General features: G+C 39.9%; 1 protein-coding gene across 1 annotated transcript in view; it reads right to left on the bottom strand.

Moving 5' to 3' along the window:
- The window catches only part of LOC108264236 (chromodomain Y like 2), a 38,505-nt gene extending 16,040 nt beyond the window's left edge, over positions 1-22,465 (bottom strand). The window contains exons 1-2 of the mRNA XM_017465569.3: positions 22,277-22,465; positions 4,050-4,593 (exon numbers count right to left, since the gene is read on the bottom strand). Coding sequence (XP_017321058.1) covers positions 4,050-4,593; positions 22,277-22,300 — 568 coding nt within the window. The 5' untranslated portion in view covers positions 22,301-22,465. The remainder of the gene's footprint in view (positions 1-4,049; positions 4,594-22,276) is intronic.
- Positions 22,466-25,291: the final 2,826 nt, after the last annotated feature.

Here is a 25,291-nt window from a genome sequence, read left to right as displayed (position 1 = left end):
ATGAATGCAACTTAGGTGGCCTTGTCCCAATCAATATCAATATTCTGTTTACACAATGATATGAAGGAACGGGTGTAATAAATAAATAAAAAAAGTAAGTGTATAAAACAGGTACAGTACGGGTCTACTGTCACTGCCTGGTTTAATGTATAAAGTGTAGCAGAAATGTTTTATAATGAATTTTCAAGGCAAATGATCTTGTTTAGGAATAACTTCCGTGTTTAAAAAGTGGAACATCTGGTAAAAAAAATTTATACTTACTGGAAAGTTTTATTGAAAAGTATATATGATCACAAATAGGGTTAAATAGCCTTTCTCTAGTGGGTACAGAAAACAAAACAAAAACACCGGGCAGATAGAAACTTATCAAACCAAACAGTAGTTTATCTGACAGAATAATAAGGTTCTGTGACAGAAAATCCACTTTCTAAACCTCTGAGAATTCCCAAGATGTAAATGCAATGTAATCTTAAAAAGTGTAGATCTGGTACAGCTTTCGATAGAAATTTCAGGAGTTTTGCTAGCTGGAATGTCAAAACTTTAATGCCCCATATCCCAAAACAGCTTTTCACCCAGAAAGAACGTTATAATACTAAGGTCACGAACCCATATCTTACGCCGGTTTTATACTGTAACATATCTGCTGATTAGACCACGTACCGGTATGAAACATGTGTTGATGATACATTTGTAAGTTACAACAATCATATAACAACTAATCCTGGTTTACAACGTTATCCAGATATTGTGTTTAAAAAGAAAGATATTTCCTAAAGCAGCACTTTAGAGACCGTTCAGCCCGTCCACGATTTCGCAATATTCGGAGGCGCTTGCGATTGTGGCCAGGATTTGTGCCAAGGCGTGTCATGTGACGTCATCAAAATGAGTACTCAGTCAAAGCGTCTTCGATTCATGTGCGTCGAACACGAGTACAGCTAAAAGCCACCGCCAAAGACAGTGCAAAACAATTGCATGCCATTGCAATCTCATTAATTCAAGTAGTTTACCGCAAAAAAGCACGACGAGAAAAAAACTTCGCATCGCAATTATTATTTTTTTTTTTTACATTTTTTAAAAGCCGCAGCAAAATCGCATCACAAAAAAGCTCTGCAAAATCCTGTACAGAGACAGTTTAGCTATGTTACGTACGGACTCTAAACGGAAGCAAGTGCAGATCAGTGTCTTTGTTCCAAACACAAGTTCAACAAACATGCGCAGAGATACGCGGTCCGAAGCATGAAGCGAGATTCAAGGCATGAAACCAAAACAGGACACGAGAGCAAGACCGCTTAGCACGAAGGTGGCTAACACATACACAACGTACGTAAACGTAGTTAAGCCTGTTTATCATTTAACTAGAACTGAGGCATGAAACATGAAACTAGAACAGGACATGGAAACACTACCGCGTGGCGCAATCACACATTTACACATCTAATACCGCGCCCTCCGGCTCTCCGCGCACGTCACCGCCGCACCGCCATCTGCAGGCGAGATCGTGACAAGCTAAACGTTAAACATCTGACAGGTTCTAGTTTTTAACAGTAAAATAATGCCCAATAATGTGGACTTTCTCCCGCACACTTACCCAATTAATATAGGGCCTGTTAAAATACATTTTTAATACGATTTATTGTTAATGGCATCGTTTATGGCAATTAACGGTCACAAACACGCATCGTTTTTCTACATAATCTCCGTTTCCTTCAGCACAAGAGTTCAAGCGCTTAAAAAGTTTCTGGATTCTTCGAAATAAACGAAAAATAAACGATTCAATCCGTATCCGTGTCGCAGCTTTACGGTCGTACGTTCTTAAATAAGAGAGTGAAAGACGCATGTGACGGTCAAAGATTGATAAGATTGATGAATGGAATATAAATATACATGGCCACGTTATTATATTGCCATTTAATAAGCGTGCTGATCTCAGATAAGCTCGACTCAAGCGTAGTGCCATTACCAATCACAGTAGTGTGCTTGATGGATGTTGTAATATTCCGTCCGAAACGTACAGGCAATCAACAAAAGTCTGATCGGTATCCGTTACGACTCAACATCCGTGTATTTTTTTTTTATCAAATGTGCTAAAGTAAAGGAAAGTTCTGAAAAAACTAAATTAAACAAAATCAGAAAAAGAAAAAAACAAAACAAACAAACCCAGTATGTTTGCAATGGAACACAAACAACAGTGAGTCTGATCAGCATGAACGATGAAAATCTGCCTGTCTGAGAAGCCCAACAGTGGCGAAGGTGACATTCAGATGATAAAGCCTGATCCCGCGGCTAGAAAAACGCCACCCACAACAATTTGCATCACAAGCAACACAAATTATTGAACATTTTTCTTTTCATGGCAGGCGCTCGAAATGCCAGAGGAGGTTTATTCATTTGTACACACCAGCTGCTTTACGGGGAACATCTTTTGCCACAGTGAGTTCATTCCAAGAGCTTTGATCCTTCCAGAAAACACAATAACCGTTATATGGAGGAAGTTTATTTATTTATTTATTCATCTTAAATGAGAATTTACCCTTTTTAAAGACTCAGTAGACAAATCTTACAAATGATATACTGCTATTATGATTATAATCTTTAAAAAAAAAAAAAACAACAGTAATGATACTTCGGTGTGTTTCCTGAAAGCGAAAAAAAAAAAAAAAAAAAAAAAAAGCGGCGATTTCGTGGCGAAAGTTTTCAACTACATTAACACGAAAGTGTATTTTTGATACATCGGGATTACGTTTAATCCGCAGTGACAATCCGTTTTTAATGCTATTCTTTTTTGTTTGATGGAATATCGCAGGTGAAGACGTTTTCTGTAAACATTTACGGAAGGAGGCGGCGCTTTGTAACATTCAGAGGTGACTAAAGCCGTAAGGTTAAAATTCCGGACATCTTCAGGACGGAAGAGTTACGCTTTGTGGTTTCTTGGTTTATTTCGTTTTATTAACTACAAGAGAGATGTAATGTACTGTAATGTACAGGAGAAGAGAAACAAACTTGTATCGCAGTCGTTCAACAAACATTTAATGTAGCTACAGTGGTGCTTGAAAGTATGTGAACCCTTTAGAATCATAAATATGATCTGAACCATGATCAGATTTTCACACAAGTCCTGAAAGTAGATAAAGAGAACCCAGTTCAACAAATGAGACAAAATATTATGCTTGGTCATTTATTTATTGAGGAAAATGATGCGATATTACACATCTGTGAGTGGCAAACATACGCAAACCTTTGCTGTCAGTGTCTGGTGTGACCCGCTTGTGCAGCAAAAACTGCGACTATAACTGTTGATCGGTCCCGCACGTCGGCTCCGAGGAATTTTATCCCGTTCCTCGGTACAGAACAGCTTCAACTCTGGGATGTTGGTGGGTTTTCTCACATGAACTGGTTCTTCCACAACATTTCTACCGGATTAAGGTCAGGACTTTGACTCGGCCGTTCCAAAACATTACCTTTATTCTCCGTTAACCGTTCTTTGGTAGAACGACTCGTGTGTTTGGACTCGTTGTCTTCCTGCACGACCCACTTGCTCTTCAGATTCAGTTCATGAACAGATATCCTGACATTTTCCTTTAGAATTCGCTGGTATCGTTCAGAATTCGTCGCTCCGTCGGGGCCTTGACTGGGTTCTTTAGATCTACGTTTGGGACTTTTGTGAAAATCTGATGACGTTTAAGCAGCGATCTAGAAAATGATAAAGGGTTCACAAACATTCAAGCACCACTGTATAAACAGATGTAACAAATATATTTCCACCGCTGTCAATGAGCTTCACGGGAATACAGATTTCAGTTAAATCTGTTGGTAAAATATTACCGTTTATGGCTTTGTAGCTGAATGCGGATGACGTTTGGTCTTCTATATAAGAAACCGTCTTAATTTCACAGAGGAATCGTGTGTATGTGGAATGTAAATTTGAAAAGCTAGCTCCATTTCAAGCGTGTTCTCCGACACTCGAATAAAAATCGTAATAAAATCACGTGTCGTAAATACAGGAAGTGACTTTTTTTTTTTTTTTTTTTTCCTTCCAAAAGCAGCCTTACCTAATTCATCTCTGAGTGGGGCTTTTGCTCCGCCCATCTCCATCTCTCCCATCATCCTCTCCACCCGGCTGCTCGGGATGCTCTGTGTCCTGGCTGCAGTCCTGTAATGCATTGCGTCCGTTTCTCCGTTCTGAAGCCCGTTTGTAGGACGCCTGATCGGAGGAACGAACTGAAGCCCTGCGTTCACTCGTTTATAAGTCACAGGTTTGCTCAATCTGTCCCCTGACGCTTTCCCTCCGCTCATTTTCCTCGGTCTATGTGGGACACCCGGCCCCGGGGCTCCTCCTCCGCTAGTCCTTTTCTTTTTCCGTGTTTCCCCTTGATATCTGGAGGCGTCCCGGACCTTGGCGTGTGTGCTGGCTTTGGCCGGCTTGGAGCGCCGGTCGTGCAGGCGGAGGTTGTTGAACTGATCGATGAACTCCTCACAGTGCAGCAGGTGATGCTCGGGTTCCCACGTGTCCTCTTTGCTCCCGTAGCCTTTCCATCGGATTAGATATTCCCACTTGCCCTTTTTGTTCTTCCGCTTGTCCACGATCCGTTCCACCTGCAAGAGGACAATGTACACAGGAGGAATGACTGCTAACGTTCTAGTCACTACTAGCCTACATCATGGCACTGTTTCATTTCTGATTCCGATCTGTAAGGAATGAGGAATAAAGCACTCGGGTTGTGATCGGATATTAAATTAATTAAGGATGGGGTGCATTTTAGACAGTCGAAATTACATTTAATGTTGTGTTATCACTCGTTGTAAACAACTTGTTGTCATTCCCTCACCTTGAAGTTATTAACACACACACACACACACACACACACACACATTTGATTTCTTAATGAACTTGAGCCAGGTGTATTTTAATACAATTTAATAAAAATTCTAAATGTGCAGGTTTTTTTTTTTTTTTTTTTTTTTTTTTTTTTAAATTCACCCAAAAGCGAGCACACAATCGGGTTTAAAGGAAATGAAAGCACATTACGTCTGCATTGTTCGAGCTGACCTTTGAAGCACCCACTAGAAATTCGCTGTGGATTAACAGAAGAATGATGTTATCTGCGATGAGGATCTCCGGTTCTGCTTCGTGCTATAATCGTGGCTCATTGAGGATAGCGTCGCTGGTGTGTGATCAGAGAAAAACAAGATATAATCCATTGGCTTGTGGCTGAGAGCTTATCAGCGCTGAGGTAATTAGTTCTGCTTAGAGCTATAATCGTTTCCCTAAATAAAGATCAGTCACTAAAACATCTTAACGATATCCAGAGACGTGAACAATCCGTGATATCAAAGAAGAAAGACGACATAACTGACAGACGTAGCAATCGGAAGCAGGGACAAATCGAGGTTCTAGGCATTTCCTGAGAACGGCACAACTATACTTGTAATATGTAAGGAATAAAAAAAATGCCCCGTGTCATACCGTTATAGGGATGTAACCAACCGTGACTGAACGTTACCACCGCGACGTTGATTATCTTCCAATAACAGCGTGTCCTGAAGTGTTCTATCACTCTTATACCACAGAAAATACGACGGTCAATGAATAGTGCAATTAAATTAGCGTTTGTAAAGTTCGTTCCCGTTCGCGCTTACGTTATAGCAGCTACAAACAGTAGTTCCATCACCATCCTCTCTGGTTTTTCTCTTAAATAAAAAAAAAAGAAAAAAAAAAGAAGAAGACGCTCGTCATGTTGCTAAGAAACCACAAAGCGTAAACTCCTCTGTCCTGAAGACGTCGGAAAAATGACATCTTTACCCCTGACCGCCTCTAAGCGCCGACACTGGAGACTCCTTCCATAAATAAACAAACAAACAAACAAATAAATAAATAAATAAATAAATGTCTCCCGACAGACGATTAGTTTTACGTGAAGCGTCCACCGTATAGGTTTACGTCTATTTATTATTTTTTTTCCAAGATAGAAGAAAAGAGAGTCTGGTGAGGGAGCGATTGTTTCATGAGTTCAAACCCCATGAGTTCAAACCCCAGCACCACCACACTGCTACTGCTGGGCCCTTGAGCAAGGCCCTTAACCCTCAGCTGCTCAGCTGAGCTGTATACAGTACATGACATAAATGTAAGTCGCTCTGGATAAGGGCGTCTGCCAAATGCCGTAAACGTAAAGTAATGTAAATGTAAATATAAATATAAATATAAACGTAAATGTACTGTCAGAGAAGCTGTCCTAGATAATGGATCCCTTTCTGACCATGCAGAATGCGACGAACGCAATTACTCTCACTGTGCTGTAATATAGTTGTAAGCCTTGTTACATTATTAATATTAATAATAGAGTAATAGAGAGTCTTAAACCTTCAAGACGTGATCAAAAGCGCGCACGCACACACACACACACACACACACACACACACACACACACACACACACAGAGAGGGAAAGCGATAATTCATTTCCCATTGAATGATTATGTTGGATGCAGTTGTAATGTTTTATTTTGTGATCCGATCCATTAGCGGTGCTAATGAGGTTTCCCCAAGGACATGCTAATCAGACTAACTGCTCCGAGCCGCTCTGATGAGAACACACAAGGGTCTGATTAAGCCACTTGTACTTGTTCGAATGTAGTCTTCAAATTATGGGGAAATAAATAAATATATATATACATATATATGTGTGTGTGTGTGTGTGTGTGATAATTTCATTTCCAGCTTCAGGGAGGAGTCTTAAATCCTGTTCTGCAGCATGTTCCACTGGCGGCAACTGCTGTGTGGAACAGATAAGAACTCAGAGACGCTGTTCTGCCGCTCTATCTCACTGCTCCCTTTAACAACACGCTGACATTCAAGGTCTGATACACTGCGCAGAAAACGAAAGGTCACGTGTTAAACAACGGGGGTCAGTAGTGACCGAAGACGCAGCTCTCATAGCGCAGCGCTGTCGGATCGCGATCGGTCAGGAGGCGTCGAGTCATTTTCTATAAGAGCGGCTCTGACAGTCGTGCAGCTCGAAATGACAGGTTTATACGAATGCTCTCCTCGTCCTTACACCTCGTCGTTTCTGTAGTAACAGCGCGTATGTAGGGACGTGTACTGAGGACTAAAATGATTCAAAGTTTAAGAAAGGTTTAAGAAATCTTCGATATGAAGTTTTCTGCAGCGAGATGTTTATTCATGGAAGGAGTCTCCAGTGCAACAGTCAGCGGTGAATCTTATTAACTGAGAGAGACAGAGAGAGAGAGAGACAGACAGAGAGAGAGAGAGAGAGATTAGAGGCTGATGAGGAAATGAATGCTTAACGCCGCTATATTACTGAGAACAAACGCACCAAGTGTCTCCGACAACACTACATAAGAAAACTAGCACCGCATCAGGAATTTTAATGAACCAGTGCTGTGGTAAATGGATTAACCAGCTTGTCGTACAGCTTGCTGGACACGTCGCAGGGCTGTAACGACACGTTAATCCTTTACGCAAGAGGAATTTTGATGGACACAATGTTTTTCAACATTGTTGGGAAAAAGATGGCTGCAGCCTGGTTCCTATCTTTTATCCCTTTATCAAGACCTTCCCTTTTCCTTTTAAAGAACATTTTTCTTTAAAATACCACATACCTAATATCCTCTATTATTAGCAAGATCAACGATATTTACAAAAACGGACACATAAAAGCGCTTAAACGTGTATGATGATCCTCTTTATGGCAGGTGAGGGTGTGAATAAGAGATGGAGGGAACGGGGCAATGATAATACCAAGGCTGTTTCACACCTAGCTTATTTTCTAAAGTCCACACTAGTGCTTATTAATCGGGGCACAGGTGCACACCGTGAGCGTTTCCTGAAGTTGTACAGGCCGTGTCAGGATTTAAAACTGAAGCGCCTCGGCGAAATAACTGTTTCAAGAAATGGCACGGAATCTTCATTACTGCACTTTCTCTTTCGAACAAATAAGAATGGGCCGCATTTTGTCAGGATGGATACCGAGAAATTTATTCCTAAATCATTCTCAGGAGCATTTACATAAGAACTATTGTGTTCATGAAAAGCAAATTAGTTTGGAATTATTTATTATTTTTTTTATTTTTTTTTTAGTATCCTACATTTTGTTACTCAGTTAGAGTAATTCTTAACCCTTGTGCGTCATTATGGACATTTCTGTCTTTTTCATTTATTTATTTTTATAAAAATTTTTTTATAAGTTTGCAAATTTTTATTGGAATTTTAATATTTCATCCTTTCATAAAATCTATTTTAAACTAGGTACGCAACATAGCAACTCTCAGGACCTTAAGCACGACGATATCCCCATTGAAACCCATTCAGACGGCACTCATCAATCACCGTGATGTTTACGCATAAAATCGAGCATTCGAAACATTGAATTTTTCATATATTTTCTGAAATGTGTAGTATTTTCCTCAGGTTTAGCCTATGGGGGAAAAAAAAAAAAAAACATGCTTTTTTTTTTTTCTCCTTTATTATGTCTGATTCTGCTCTATTATAGAGCTCTGTAAGTACAGACCATGTAATTATGTGTGTACGGATATCAGAGTTGTGGTTTGTGTGTGTGTGTGTGTGTGTGTGTGTGTGTGTGTGTGTGTGTACTGAAAATTTGCGTGTGTGAACAGTTTGAGAGAAAGAAATGATATTGTACTGGAAATCACAAATCCCACGTATCCCATGTACACGAGTCAGAGGAGGTTACAGAGCTTTGAAGATTTTCGCATGGTGTAAAGAAACCGGCGTTTAAAGGGTTAAAATTCTGAAAATGAATGAATGTTTGGTCATTATGATCAGAACTGAGGCTGGTTAAAAAAAAAAAAAAAAAAAAAAAAAATATCGAGGTCAGTCAAAGTGGAAAAAAAAAAAAAGAATATATAATATTTCTATTAGAGTTTTTTTGACATGGACATTTTTGTCCGTTATGGACTTGAGTGGTAGTTTTTGTTGAATCATTTCCTCATGATTTGAAAGCCTCTCTCTCTCTCTCTCTCTCTCTCTCTCTCTCTCTCTCTCTCTCTCTCTGTGTGTCAACCTCCCACGCACATGACCTGAACGAGAGGTTCATTTAGCTTGTAGTTTGTCTGTTCTTCACCGTTTGTCCATCGCAGGGTTAAAAGAACGATACACAATGCCATGTGCAAATGAATGCATTCTGACGTCATCTGTTTCAGTTCTGATCATGAGGTCACGGTGTAGAATGCCTGTAGACAATGTAGAAATCGTAGCCTTTTTAATCAACTTTATACGTGAAATATTTTCTTAACTAGTACAAAACTAGTTCGGATATCAGTGATTCCCCCACTACTAATACTTAATGCCTTTCTTCCTGTAATGTCTAGCAAAGATGGAGACACTTGTAGAGGATGGCAAGCTGATGAAAGATGTATTTACAGTCAAGTTTTAACCTCCTGGCAGAAGAAACCAGGGTTTGGACTTAGCAGAATTCATAATGCCATCGATATTTGTAGAAGGCCCTGGATCACCAGTGACAAAACAACACCAAATACTCAGTGATCCATATTTTGAAGTGGGTAGAAGTTACAGCAAACCACAAGTGGGACCAAGTCATCGTAAGACCCAAGTCAAGACTGATAAGTCCAAATTAAGTCCCGAGTCAAGACTAATAAGTCCAAGTCACGTTATGTGCATTTTGCCATGAACAAATCAAACAAGAGCAAATGAAATAGTTCGACACAACAAATGCTTCAAGCGGTTTCCCCAAATTCAACTGAAAATGCAACTTATAATGATTTCTCCAGTTTCAAAACTATTCAACCCCGTGAATAGAATCCCTCACGACAGCACAGATATACAAAACAGATGTCGTCGTGAGCACACCCGCTTCATCAATCAAGGGCTTTATTAGTTGCAGCAGGTGTGTTTGAGCTGGAACACATGAAATAACTGGCTAGGGGTAGAAGAAAATGTATGAAATACCTGGACGGGGAAGAAAAAGGAAGCTATCGACGGCTGCGAGCAGATTTGTGAGAAGGCAGGTTGTGAAAAACCCTCGAGTGACTGCAAAAGGCCTGCGGCGAGACTCGGTGTAACAGACACTGAGGTCTCGGTGAGCGCAGTAAGGCACGTACTAAACGCAGAAGGTCTCCATGCCAGAACTCCAAGACGTTCACCGCTACTGACCCAAAAGCAGAAGAAAAGTCGCTCAAAATCATATAAATAATCCACAGAAGTTTTGGGATTCTGTCCTGTGGAGCGATGAAACAAAACTGGAACTTTTCAGCACGATGGATCAGCGGTATGTCTGGAGGATGAAGAATGGAAAAAAGAAAAAAAATACACTCTGGGGCTGCTTTGCATCCTCATTATGCTCTGCGGCTGCTTTGCATGCTCTGGCGCTGGAAACCTGCAGCGTGTGGAAGGCGAGATGGATTCACTGAAATATCAGGAAATCCTAGGAGAAAACGTCACGCCGTCTGTGAGGAAGCGGACGCTCGGGCGTCATCGTCCTTCCAGCAGGACGACGATCCCAAGCATACCTCAAATTCCACCAAGGCTCGGTTGTAGAAGAAGTCCTGGAAGATTCTACAGGGCCGTCACAGTCACCTGACTCGAACCCGGTAGAAAATCTCTGGTGGGATTTGAAGAATGCGCTTGCAGCATGCAATCCCAAGAAAATTACTGACCTGGACGCCATCGCTCATGAGGAACGGGAGAAGATTCCTCAGGAACGCTGCCAGAAGCGCTGCATCTCGTGTGCGGCAGGTCATAACAGCTAAAGGAGCTCTACTAAGTACTGAAGATGCTCGCCATGAAGGGGTTGAATAGTTTTGAGACTGGAGAAATCATTATAAGTTGCATTTTCAGTTGAATTTGGAAAAACCACGTGAAGCTTTCGTCGTGTTGAACTACTTCAGTTGCCTTTATTTGATTTGTCCATGGCAAACATCTGAAAGTCTGTACATTTTGACAATAAACCTGATTTGCACTGGGGAGGTGGGGGTGGGGGTGGGGGGTGGGGATTCTGAATACTCCTGATTGCAACTGTAATTCTGAAGGAAGCTTTAGATAAAACCATCAGCTGTAGTACTTGGTTATAAATCATGTACGAGCAATTACATTACAAACTCACCCTCCTGTTCTTTACAAACCATAATTACTACACACTTTTGGATCTTCTCGCACAACCCGAAGCTCCCATGAACCCCAGCTCTAGATCTCCAGAGTCCTTTGTACAGTTTCAGAATCACTCGTCAGACCATAACCGGTGATTGAAACTGCCATCTGCCGTCTTCAACTGCACTTTAACCTAGCAGTCTTCGTTTCATTTAAAATCCAATGTGCGTTGAGAGCCAAACCGGGTGAATTACACTGCTGAACTTTCCTTGCAGTAAAACTCCACTCAGTGGCGTGCTGTTAAGGCGCCGAAAATCAATATTATTGCTCAAGTAAGGTACCTTCAAACTGCCCCATTATGATTTTCGAAGAAATCACTCTGCATTAGCATTACCGTCTGCTCACGTTCAAGAAAAATGGGGGCAAAATGGCTTTGTTTCGTCCTCACTTGTAGAAAAAAAAGAAAAGTTCTGAATGTGGAAGTGAATACTGCGAGAGTAGTAGACGATATCCCTGTCAGTTATGGTACAATACAGTTTATTGAGTGTATTGTGGGTATAATTTGCGCAGTCCATAAAATCATGCAGATACAGGCCAAGACCTTCAGTTAAGACTCACATCAAACATCAGGATGGAGAAAATAATTAATCTCTGTGACTTTGACCGTGGCATGCCTGTTGGTGGTTTGAATATTTCAGAAATTCTGATCTCCTGGGATTTTCACACATAGAGTTTACCCGGAATGGTGCGAAAAACCAGAACGAGTACATCCTGTACGGCAAGAACATCCTGGTCTTTTCGAACTGTCCAGTTTCGGCATCGTGAGAAAGAGGTTACCCGACGGAGTCAACGGTGCTCTACTGCAAATAAATCCCTTCACAGAAATACGTACATCATACTATCGACTAATGCAAATCTGAACGGTAATAACCTGGACTCTCGACCTCGCCAGACCACGTAACGTCCCTCATAATACCAAAAAGACATAGTCTCTGAACTCTATCCTGTGCAAGACGAATGGTTGGTCTCTTGCTTTGAGGCGTCAGTTGTTTTTCTATCCACATCCTGCCAAGTGTGCGGAGATTTTCACAAAAGTCTTCATAGACCCCCAATCAAAAAATGTAACAAAAGTCGCCCCCGCCAATACCATGAGCACATTAGCGACATTAGCTCAATCAATGTCAAGGACTGTAGTAGCAACAATGTGAAAGCATTTCAGCACTTGCCTATCTACATACCCCCCCCCCCCCCCCCCCCAAAAAAAAAAAAAAAAACCAGGATGACCCCCCCCCCCCCAAAAAAAAAAAAAAAAAAAAGTAATTTCCCTGACTTCACTATACTGTTACTGCTGAATGACATTTCTGTTGTTTTCCCCCCGATTTTGTCTGGTTTTGCGCTTCATTGTTGCTCACCTGGATTTGTTATTTTGTTATATTGGATTATAATTCTCTAAAAGTGCTAAAGCTGTCTCTAAAATGCTCTGAAACAGAGTCCACACGAGCCCTCTCTCTGTGAGCCTGGCGCCATGTCGGTCTCTGCGCCGGTGAGCGAGTCTCATTAGCTGTGTTCTGTCAGTGTTACTGGGCCTTTCACTGACCGTGGATTTTTACTCGGGCTGCTAGTGTTGGCTAACAGTTCTGTGTTCTGTGGGTTTGCTCCGAGTCTCCTCCTGAGTACACATGGAACGTATACAGGTGATTTATTTCAGTTTTTTCTTATTTTTATTTCTTGGCTTGACCGTAGGCTGCCAACATGAGTACTGCTGACGGTTTTACCCAATGCTAATTAGCTATACTCCATGCCAACTCCATAGTTACAACACTCCGTGCACAGCTGGTGATTACTTATGAATCCTTGGTGTGTGTGTGTGTGTGTGTGTGTGGGTGCGTGTGTGTGTTGCTCTGCCAAACTCTACTTCACTGTTTATAACTCTGCTGACAATTAGATTCCTACAAACTGTTCATGCAGACAATTTCCGTTTCCTCAGTATTACTGAATATAAGCCAAGTGACAGACAGAGGATTTTATATATCTAAAGCACATACGCAATTTGCACTTCCAAACGGTGGTGAAGTCAGTGTTGGCAATATAGGGACTATTTAGACTCTTAAATTCATTTAAAACAAAAAATATACCCTAGTGACAAATCTAGCTATTTTTCAGCAGATGATAATGACTCATACACACGATAAGGCTCTCCAGCTCACATTACAGCTGCATAGCCTGAAAGAGTTCCACTTAGTGAGCTGATAGTCCCAACAACCAATCATTAATCACCATTATTTCCAAAAAAAGCAATGACTGATCACCATTACTCCCAAAAACAATAACCGATCAGCATTGTTCCCAAAAACCAATCACTGATCACCAAGTTTCACAACGACCGATCACTGATCACCGTGTTTTACAACGACCAATCACTGATCACCGTGTTTCACAACGACCGATCACTGATCACCGTGTTTCACAACGACCAATCACTGATCACCGTGTTTCACAACGACCAATCACTGATCACCATGTTTCACAACGACCGATCACTGATCACAAATTTCATAACGACCAATCACTGATCACCTAGTTTCACAATGACCAATCACTGATCACCGTGTTTCACAACGATCAAACACTGATCACCGTGTTTCACAACGACCAGTCACTGATCACCAAGATTCACAACGACCAATCACTGATCACCATGTTTCACAATGACCAATCCCTGGTCACCGTGTTTCACAATGACCAATGACTGATCACCATGTTTCACAATGACTAATCCCTGATCACCGTGTTTCACGATGACCAATGACTGATCACCATGTTTCACAATGACCAATCACTGTTCACCACGTTTCACAATGACTAATCCCTGATCACCGTGTTTCACGATGACCAATGACTGATCACCATGTTTCACAATGACCAATCACTGTTCACCACGTTTCACAATGACTAATCCCTGATCACCGTGTTTCACGATGACCAATGACTGATCACCATGTTTCACAATGACCAATGACTGATCACCATGTTTCACAATGACCAATCACTGTTCACCACGTTTCACAATGACTAATCCCTGATCACCGTGTTTCACAATGACCAATCACTGATCACCATGTTTCACAATGACCAATCACTGATCATTTCCCCCCAAAACCAATCACTGATCACCATTGTTCCAAATGACCAATCACTGATCAGCACTGTTCCCAAAAACGAGTCACTGATCACCACTGTTTTGTTTTTTTTTCCCACTGACTAATCACTGATCACCATTGTTCCCATCCACCCTTGATTCTCCTCACTACCACTGCTTCATTTTGTCTGTGGTCTTGATAGTATTTTGCAAATACATAAATAGTCAGCTTTAAAGTGCCATGATGAAAGCGACGTCCTTCTATAAATTGAGATGATAATGAGTCGTTATTGGTCACAGCACAATGACATTAGTTTTTTTCTTCGCATACCCCAGCACATCAGGGAGTTGGGATCAGAGTGCAGGGTCAGCCATGATACACCGCCCCTGGAGCAGAGAAGGTTAAGGGCAGCTTGGCAGCACCGGGGCTTGAACCTCCAACCTTCTGATCAGTAACCCAGAGCTTTAACAATACATAGAGTAACACAGATTAAGGACATTGATCTCTCTCTCCCTATATATAAATATATAAAAACACCTCTGAGTAAACATAACCCCTCTCCCACCCCTGTCTCAGAAGTTCACTTCACTTCATCTTCTATATTTTCCAACACAGTCGGATATTTCAGCAAAACAGGCTTAACTTCCACAATTATGCAGATGACATTTAGATTTATTTCAGTATGCGGTCTAGCGCAACTCTGCCTCCTACATGATTAACTGGAAGTATCCATAATTTAATACTACTGTAAGGTCGGCTTTGCAAAAACAAGAGATCTATCGAGTTATCAGGACCGCCATTTATTTAACTTTATACTTCAGTTAATTCTATTCATTTTCATTCTGCTTTTCAGGATTTGTTGTTGAAATATTTTGAAAGGTTTTATAACAACTTTCCTTTTCCCCCCTCCTACGTACTGACACGTCTACCTTCTTGGCAGCCGTTCCAAGACCTACCTTAAGATTTGCGTAGATACGGGGATAAAGTAATCGCACTCTCCACTCATTACGCTCGTTCGGTTATCAATAGGCGCAGCTGTAAACCTAAATCTCTTCGCCATTTGGCTCTCTTGGCACTCTGTTTCTGTGCATATTTCTAAATCTATTCCCTCCATCTGCCAGCTTGATCTTGTTCCAATCGCCTTCATCTGTTTCCTCATGCCCCATTTCCCACTTCATCAATAACTCCTTTCAATCTGGTTCTGTACTTCTGCGCTTAAAATAACTCCCTACACTAATTCTGAAGAAAACTTCTTAAATTATAGATGTGATTCCATGATTAAGGTGACATTTAGCCCTTGTAAACCTTGAACACTTTAAGAAAATATGCATTGAATAATAATAATAATAATAATAATAATAATAATAATAATAAAAACAAACGTGTTAGCCCATCTGAGGTAACGAAATTTAATTTCTGACAATTTTTTTTTTTTATTTTGCTGTTGATAGATTGATAGATTTAACATGAAGACAAGGTTTGAAGACAAGCTTGGAGCGGAGGAACTCGAGTGTAAAGTACAGAGCCCTGACCTCGACCCTACTGAACACCTTTGGGATGAACTGGAACTGGAGCCTCCACGACATCAACATCATCAGCGCCTGACCTCAACCTCACTAATGCTCTTGTCGCTAAACGAACACAAATCCCCACAGCCACGCCCCCAAATCTAGTGGAAAACCCTCCCAGAAAAGTGCCCGGAGCGCATTACGACTGCAAAGGGGGGACGATTCTGAAATGGGATGTTCGCGGTAGAACTGTTAACACGGTCAGAATTCTGGCTCTGAGTTTGTATTTGCACTCTGCAAAGTGACAATAAAGTTGAACCTAATCTAATCTAATCTAATCCAAACCACAGTGACCCTGAACAGGCAGTTACTAAGGATGCTGTAAATGCATTGTATAGCACAACATGTTCTTTCTTTGCTTTCTTCGTCCAACGAGAACAACAACAACAACAACAACAACAAAATGAGTATTGTGCTAACTGTTTGTGTTTAGAACACATTACCTGTTCGTTCTGCGTAATGCATTCGTATTCGGTTGCATCCCGAAGATAAAGTATATGTAGAATTATCCAGGGAGTAAGTGCAGTGTACTTATATAATTATTCAGATCGAACAGCTTCATCAGCTGCACAAGCCAAGCACTTCTGTGACTGTAAGAGGTGAAACCTCCTACATGAAAACCTATATGTCTCTCTCACAGCTATGGAGATGAGCCTGAGATTTATGAGTGTACTCGAACATCTGCGCCTCCGGCATCATTAACGGCGTGGATCCAGAATTTAAAATAGGAAAATAAATAAAATGCTTGGCATTCTGAAAAATGTGCAAGACGTATTACATTCATGGCATTCGGTAGACACGCTTATCCGGAGCGAGGCCCTGTTCAGATCGTACTTCAGCTCTTTCGTTTGTTATCATCATATCAGCACGACTGACGTACGATATTCACGACGTACTTTATTGTTTGTGGTTTTATTTCGCCTGGATAAATAATAGCGGTTCATTTGGTTTCCGATTAAGGCAGGACTGCTGAAGTAGAAGGAAAGGTCGAGTTTTCGAAATCACCCCGCTGGATTAATGAGGAAAAGTGCATAACATCTGTATCAGCCTCTTGTACGGGAATCTACTGACACACTGACCTGAAAGTGGCTGTATATACTTTTTAAACTTACTGGCAGATTCGATATACATCATCAGGAGGGGGATTTCTCAGTACCGTGTCGACGCTGTAAGAGGTGACTAGGCACGCTCATAACTTACGGCTAATTATTATTATTTTTTTTAAATGTTGTAATTTTGCCTGAATTTCTACGACTTTGTTAATGAGCCTGATGTTTAATGTCGTACCGCGATATTTAGACTATACATATATACACAGATGCAAATTGAATGTTGGTACAAGTTGTGAAGTTATTTAGGAAAAATAAAATTAATTTTATTTATTTATTTATTTAAAAACAACAACAACAAAAAAAAAACAACAACCCATATTTGGGCAGTAGATACTATCAATATACACGTATTAATTGTACTGAAATGCATTTACTATAGTACACTTCTGTCTCTTTTCCCTCCCCTTTTCAGTACGTTATTACGATCACGCTCGTACTTTCGGTCCCCTGCTTTGAAAGAGGCGATTCCCGCATCACGGATGTGACATTTGCACTCGCGCTGGCTAACAAAATGTCTCACGGGAGAGAAAAGCTAAGGATCGATGAGGCGTTTTGCATTTTTAAAGACGCATCGTATGTATAACGTGACGGAGACAAAAAAAAAAATATAGATCCGAAAATAGTTTTGTTTTGGAAATATAGAAAGAAGAAGAAGAAGAAAAAAAAAAAAAAACCCAGAGAAGTTAAATAGAGTGAAATATAGATGATGGATTTTTAAACCTGTGCTCACAAGTTCATCTTTCCATAGTAAAGTAATAAAATGTTGTTTTTTTTAAAAAAATTTTTATTATTGCATAAACTATGAAAATGTGGTACGATAGGGTGAAGCTTTTTAAAAAAATTTTTACACTTTAAAAGTACTCCGGTCATTTTTTGAGGAATTTAATTCTAATCATAGTTTTACATATTTGGTCCTGCAAACTGAAAGGTTTTTTTTGTTGTTGTTGTTGTTGTTGTTGTTTTGCTTCATTTTTAATGTGGAATTTCGAATTCATCAAAAGTGAAAATGCTCAATTCTGACATTAGTGTACTGTATTTAGGTTCAAATATTTATCCTAAAGGTACTTGCAAGCTATAATATCAGGGTACAATTTCGAATGAAATCATAATCTTTACACCTTGAAAATCAAATATATATGATATATGTTCTTTTTAATAATGGCAATGCCTTATCATTTATATTTAAAGGTGTATTTGTGATCCTCAATCCTCATTTCCGAACTAAAATTAAATATCTTATATAAACATATTCTGTATGCTACTTAACTGCAATCATATCCGTGTTTTCTTTGGTTTCTGTTAAAAAAATTTTTTTTTTTATTAAAGATAAAGAATTAACAAGCTTAAGACACTACAGGCGAATAGGGGAAAATTTAAATATAAATAAATATCACAATGAATCTAATGCTAGCTGATTGATAAAATTCCTACAAGGTTTTGTTTTGTTTTGGTTTCGTTTTCTCTTGGAACTTTGTCAAAAAGTTGCATTTCTTTATGCAAACGAGGCTTCATCTACTTAAATACGTGTACACTTGCATACTGTCCAAATCCAGAAATCCAGTCTTGGGATGATCTTGTAATTAAAATGCTCATTTCACACCATGTGAACACACTCATCAGAGAACGGTTCACAGAACGGTTTGTTGGAATGTCATCTGTTGAAGAAAATGACCATTTCTCAGTCTAAAATTGGTCAGAAATCTAAAGACGATCACCATTTTGGGAAATTCCTGAGCGCGAATGCAGAAACTGAGATTTGTGGTTTAAAAGATTTAAAAGGCAACCGATACGTACGTATGTCCTAATGAGACGTTTAAATCGACACGTCAGGAAACAAGCATCGCAGTGTTACTTGACGCGACGTGAATTTGAAGTGGGCGGGGCTAAACGCCTTCCTCGCGGTTCCTCTGTCGCTTTAGATAATTCGGTGATTCCGAATGTACGCGAGAAAAATGGTGGAATAAACATACTACCGTCGAGTTTAGATATTTTATTACTACAGTTTAAGAGGAGACATGTTATAGGTGGCAAAATGGTCATTCCTACCTGTAGTGTCTTGCTTAACGGTATATTTTAGAAGATTTTAACCAATATAAAGCTTAAAAAGACCAATATATGTTTCATCTAATACCTTACTGTTCAAAATCGCTCACAGGAATCGCGTACCCGCCAAAGAAAAAGCGTGAGATATTTAAATAAATATCTGCTCAGCATCCTTTTGTGACGTATCTTGATACAGCGACCAAGAAAATGCATTTAATATTCATAGTTCTGGTTTCACTGAAGTCTATTCCGTTCAAGACGGATCATATTTTCAAGGAAAAAAGAGGCCACGAACGCTACGGACTGTAACGTACAATAAATCAGGACATTTAAATGAGCTTTTTTTCCAGCCATCAATAACCGAGAGGATGCTCATCGTACACTACCACACAAACGATCAAAAAAAAAAAGGTTCCTGGATGATTTAGGGGTAGAAATGCTTACAGGAACCATGCTGAAAACATCAAGAGGATATGAATTATTCCTAAAAGAATCCCTTGATCTTAACCTTAACCTCAAATATAAAGAATTCAATGCCACCCTCTCAGTCTTCTCATTAACACGGATGTATGATGCTGATTTTACAGCACGTGGTGGCTAACCTTCAAAGTGAAATTTTATAAATACATATATAATTCAGTCCGTAATGATAAAAAAAAAAAATCGTACGTGAATATATGACAGCTCTACACTCTAGACTAAATTCTGCACTTCTGCAAGAGGAGAAGGATTATACATACGTGTATATATGTATATACTTATGATGTTGGTGAAATATTCGAACCGAGGCCCAAGCGTTCATATCGGTGTCTATATGCAAGCCAGGACGAGTTCATTCTCACCAAAACAACCAAAACAAATAAACTGTCCTTTCAAATAACATCACTGCCTTATCTGATTTATTTATATGATCACCAGAAGATAAATCTCGGTTTGAATATCCAACAACAAACCAACGAAACGTCACCAACATTCACCATTCTTTTTTATTCTGTTCAGCTCGTGACCACTTCTAACATTTAGGAGAAACAAAGTCCACAATCTGGTCTAGAGACCGTGTGATATAATACATCAGGACATTTTAATCATCTGCTCCCGACGAGTGAATCATGAACCGAGGAGATTTCCAAACTTTCAGCGTGTCACAAATAAATAAATAAATGAATAAATAAATAAATAAATAATCCTGGATCTTTTTAGTGGATGAAAACGGTTCCATAAAAAATCAATCAATCAATCAATCAATCAATCAATCAACCAACCAATACGAACCATTAAAGGTTTTGATAGACTTTTGAAACTTACTTTCTACAGTGTAGGAGAACCCCGTGTACGAAGTTTCCCCAGTGAGACGAGCTGAAGAACTTTTCAGGAGCTTATGTACACTAAAAAAAAAAAATGATCCAGGCCCTTCAGTGTATTGCTATTCACCTGATCGATACTTGTTTTTATGTGCTTTTAAATAAAAAACATCTGAACCTAAGTTCTGTCTCTACAGTGTATAGGTGAAATACAATTAGACGGGTTTCTACCTAATAATTTATTTTGTAATTAAATGTTTTAGTTTGAGTTCGACAAACATTAAAGGAAAAATCACATGATAAATGTAACCGTTTCATTGAAACCGTATCTGATCAGATTAAGTCGGACCAACTCAAGTACATCTTACTGCATGAATCAGTATTTTATGAGATGGGGCTATACATATTTATGGGATGGACATCCTGCCATCGATTAAATCGTGTTCGTCCAATTAGGGTTTTTTTTTTTTTTTTGAGGGTGTCTTAATTTCCAAGAGATCAAATAAATAAATAAATAAATAAATAAATAAATAAATCCCACACACCTCACAAGTGGAAACTACATTTCATCATCTTATCATGCATCCTGAAGGTGCAGCTGTAAATTTACATAAAAATCATCAGACATCATGTGGATTACACGTGATCACGTGAGCAATCAAACCAAATGTCCAAAAAGCGAAAGAAAAAACGTGAAGAAACGTGAAAAGAAATGACTCGTGTGAGAAAAGCAAGTGTGTGTGTGTGTGTGTGTGTGTGTGTGTGTGTGTGTGTGTGTAGGAAGGGGGGTGGGGGGTGGAATAACTTGAAAATAAATTAGGTTAATCATGTGGGGGGATAATGGAAGGGGGGGGGGGGGGAATAAATGAATCATGAAATAAATACCACGTGGGAAAATAAACACCTGAGAATAAATGAATAAACAGGTATATAGATAAATAATACATAATGCATGCACAAGGTGGACTGCATGTGACGTGTCAACACACACACACACACACACACACACACACACAATTAAAGCAAACACAAATACATATCTTTTCAGGATTTCTCTCCCCCAGAAGAAACAATGGGGCATCCTAAATGCCCCCCAAGCAACATCACAGGGGTAAAAACATCAGCCGCGTGTTTCCTCTCTTCCACAAGTTTTTATTTTTATTTTTATTTATCAGTCATTTGCTGCAGTGATAAGCGACTCGTTTTACAACATAATCATCATGTCCTGAAAAGAAACCGAAACACGGACGCCATGACATCTCTTTCCATTCCACCAAGTCATGCTTTAAAGTCCTGACAAACACCGCAAAAACCCCCCGCAAAAACACCGGCTTGAACCCCACGCCGACGTCCCCCGACCCCCCCTTCATCCCTCACGACCAGTTCGTTTTTTCGGATTAATTAGAAAACGACGTGACTTGACACGCCGTGACGTGACCGTGTGTCAAAAAAGCTTCACAGTCCCTTACTACATCTGTACAAACTATTCAACACGACAACATCTGGATTTCCGACACTTAAAAAAAAAACCCCAACAACATGATGTAGATTATTATTATTATTATTATTATTATTATTATTATTATTATTATTATTATTATTTAAAAACTCCTGTGCTGTTATAAACAAGATTTATTTATATATTTTAGATAGCCTATATACTATTTGTAATCAATGCGCACTTCATCAGTCATTGCACTTTCTACCGACTTTAAAAGCCGACATGCGGGAGTTTAAATCTCCAGACAGCTCCTGGAGGTGTTGGGTTATTTCAGTTCAGCAGACAAGCTTGGTTCACCCGTGTGAAGCGGAAAGGTTAGAGAAGAACCCAAGGCTTCATGTGGACCTGGTGTCACATGTAGGGTCGCTCACTTTCACCCGTTAAAGGGCTGAGTGAGAACGTCGGGGCTTTTTTTTCTCTCTTCTTCTTCTTCTTCTTCTTTTCCGTCCACGCACCTCCCCTTACTTCCTAATTCCTCCATTCGTCAATTTGAAAGAATTTCACACATCTGAATAAGAGGAGTAAACAGTACCTCGTAAAGCTCCCCTGAAGCCATCCTTGAGTGCCGACACGGTACCGACCTGCCTCTTCGGGCTGATTTTTTCCGCCCCCCGTGTTTCCGAGTCCCGGTAAAGCCGCGTATTAAACAAGCTGCCGTGTTACTGAGCCTTTCAGGCAGCCGCAGTAAAGCTGATCACCAAGGCAGGCAGTGTTAATCGAGCGCAGCTGCGATGGATCACTCGAACACACCTCACGTCCAATAAACGAGCCGGGGACAGCGGGGTGGTGCTGTCGGCTTCCCAGTCCTCACAACACACCAATTAGTCTTATTATCATCTAACAACCAGGCGAAGTCACAGCCTATCATCAGCTCATATGGGCTACTGACACCTGTGGGATCTACATATAGGCAGGGATGTAAGGAAATGTTATGACGCGATTTGTAAAGAAGTAACCAGGTGATGCAAATTTATAAAATGTTTCACATTTATGGCATTTGGCAGACATTTATCTCATTTATACATCTGAGCATGGAGGGTTAAGGGCCTTGCTCAAGGACCCAACAGTGGCAGCGATGGGATTTGAACTCATGACCTTCCAAGATAGATCGAGATATACCTATCTATCCATCGATCTATCTATCTATATATACAGATAGCTAGACAGATAGATAGATTGATTGATAGATAGAGGTAAAAATGTACTCCCGTTACGTCTCTACTGTATATACAGGCAGTGAAAAGACCAAAGACCCGATTCAGTCTTTCAGTAGATATTACAAAAACAAATCTCCGACATTAACGAAAATGATTACAGAATTGCGTCCTATACTAAATTAATTCACAATTCAGCGAAATCAACCTAAAACCCAAAGTGTATACCGTACATTACTTGACATATGGAAGCTCGTCAGATGAAGAATAAAAGGAATTTTACCAGAAGCACCTTTAACACGAATGTACAAATCAGTGTAAGCTAGCTAGCCTATATAGTGAGTGTAGCTTCTGGGGGATCTATTTCCTCTAGCGGAGCGAGAATACGCAGAACGTTTGGCCATATCGTGTCCGAAATGTCAGTTACTGATGATAATAGGTTTTATTTATTTATATAGCGTCTTTCCACTTTACATATACATTTAACAGGACAAAGTACATTAATATACAGTACATTTCAACAGAAGCTATCATCTCAATGACAAACCAGGATATACAACTTCAAATCAGTAACAGGTTAGTAATAGTGCGCTGAGAAGAGTGTTTTAAGCTGGGGTTTAAAGATAGAGGAATAGACGAGATGTGACGGAGGCTCTAAGGTAAAGAGTTCTACAGTTTAGTGTGCAATTACGCTGAAGGACCTCCCACCGGAAGCGTACAGACGAAAGCTAGGGGCAGAATTACTCGTTCATTTCTTGTGTACGGAACCGTTGCGTTAAAGCGACACCGCATTCACGACGGGTCGTTTTTGACATGGGGGTGGGGGGGGGTCGGGGGGCGCACTGGAGGGATGGGGATGTAATGCTGCAGTTTAAATTATGAGCACGTTAAAGTGTTTTTTTTTTTGCCCTCGGACGCACGTAAATCTATCGTACGAGTCCTAAAAAACAAAATCAGGCACGTTTCGAAAATCATAATAGGTGCACTTTAAAGCTACTTCTAGACATTTGTTTTACTAATTTCTAGCTTGATATGGTGTGACCCCCCCCTCCCCCCCCCCCCAATTTAAAGCATTTATTGTTAGAAAGAAGCACAATGAGTTGCCAATAGATTAAGAAAATTTAAAGCTTGAACGCATCTCCTGTAAAAGCAGGTTGAATTATATTATATTATATTATATTATATTATATTATATTATATTATATTTGATTCATAATAATCTCAGAATAAGAAATGTTAGATACATTTGCCCATGTTGAAGATATTTTCAGTTTTCGCTGAAAGGAAGACGGTGTTGCCCTTGAGACGCTGCTCTGACTGAACCCTTCACACCTCATTCAGTGGAACATCTCGTGCTCTACTCCCTCTTAGATTCAGGTCCTGACACCTTTCAGGTGGCTTTACATGGATTCTGAATAAACCTTACACACTGCTCGGTGTAGAGATATTCAGCATCATACCCTCCAGATATCACTTTACAATTTCAACAGCGTTTGCGTCATCTCAGGAGGAGGCTCAAAGTGCCAGGCTTTTAACTACTGCATTAAAACACTTTCTTTCATTTTTTCTTGCTTTCTTTCTTTCTTTCTTTCTTTCTTTCTTTATGAAATGTATGAAGAACCGTTGCGTGGCTGGAGTTCACAGGACTTTTAAATCGCTCTGTCATTTGGGATTGATTTCATCTGAAAGCATTAGCGGCTGTCAGACGGTCTAGCCGGAGTAGCTGTGGATTTCGATGCGATGCAGTGATTGGAATGTAGATTAGATGCTCTGGAGTGTCCTTATCAAATCTCAAGGTAAAAACACTGGAACTCGAAAGAGTTCTCAGAGAGACGAGCGCGTTTGGTTGAGGACGAGGACCGTTACTAACACGCTAAAATGCTTTACATATACAATAAATAAATCAGAAGAAATAACGCGTGATTAGTGTTTTTCGCACTTCTCTGGAACAGTGATTAGTTTCCATTAGGCTCGGTTTTTTAAGATACAGGAAACAGAGGTGTTTTAATCCTACACTCTTAGAACATTCATCCATATCGGGGAACCCTTTTCGTTCTATGTAAAACGCTACAACACGGTGTTTCCCTATCAGACAGGGTAGAACACTTTCAGGAGCCGTTAAGAACCGTTATTTATGAATTCGGAACAAGTTTAGCTGCAATTTTAAAAGCATTAATAACATTTAAAATCATTAATCATGATAAAATCGTGAATCGATAGTGTTATATAGTGGAGTGTTCTATATTGAAGGGTTCTGGATTTTGTCACGTTACAAAGAAGGATACGGAAGCCAGCGCAGATCTTCAAACATTTAATAAACAAACAAACAACAAAACAAAGACACTAAGACAACTAGGCAGAATACTGTGGCTAAGGCTAAACAAAAACTAGGA

The sequence above is a fragment of the Ictalurus punctatus genome, chromosome 4 (genome assembly GCF_001660625.3).
Source record: "Ictalurus punctatus breed USDA103 chromosome 4, Coco_2.0, whole genome shotgun sequence".
NCBI lineage: Eukaryota > Metazoa > Chordata > Actinopteri > Siluriformes > Ictaluridae > Ictalurus > Ictalurus punctatus.
Note: the sequence above shows the minus strand (reverse complement) of the source record. Positions and strands in the feature narration are given on the sequence as shown.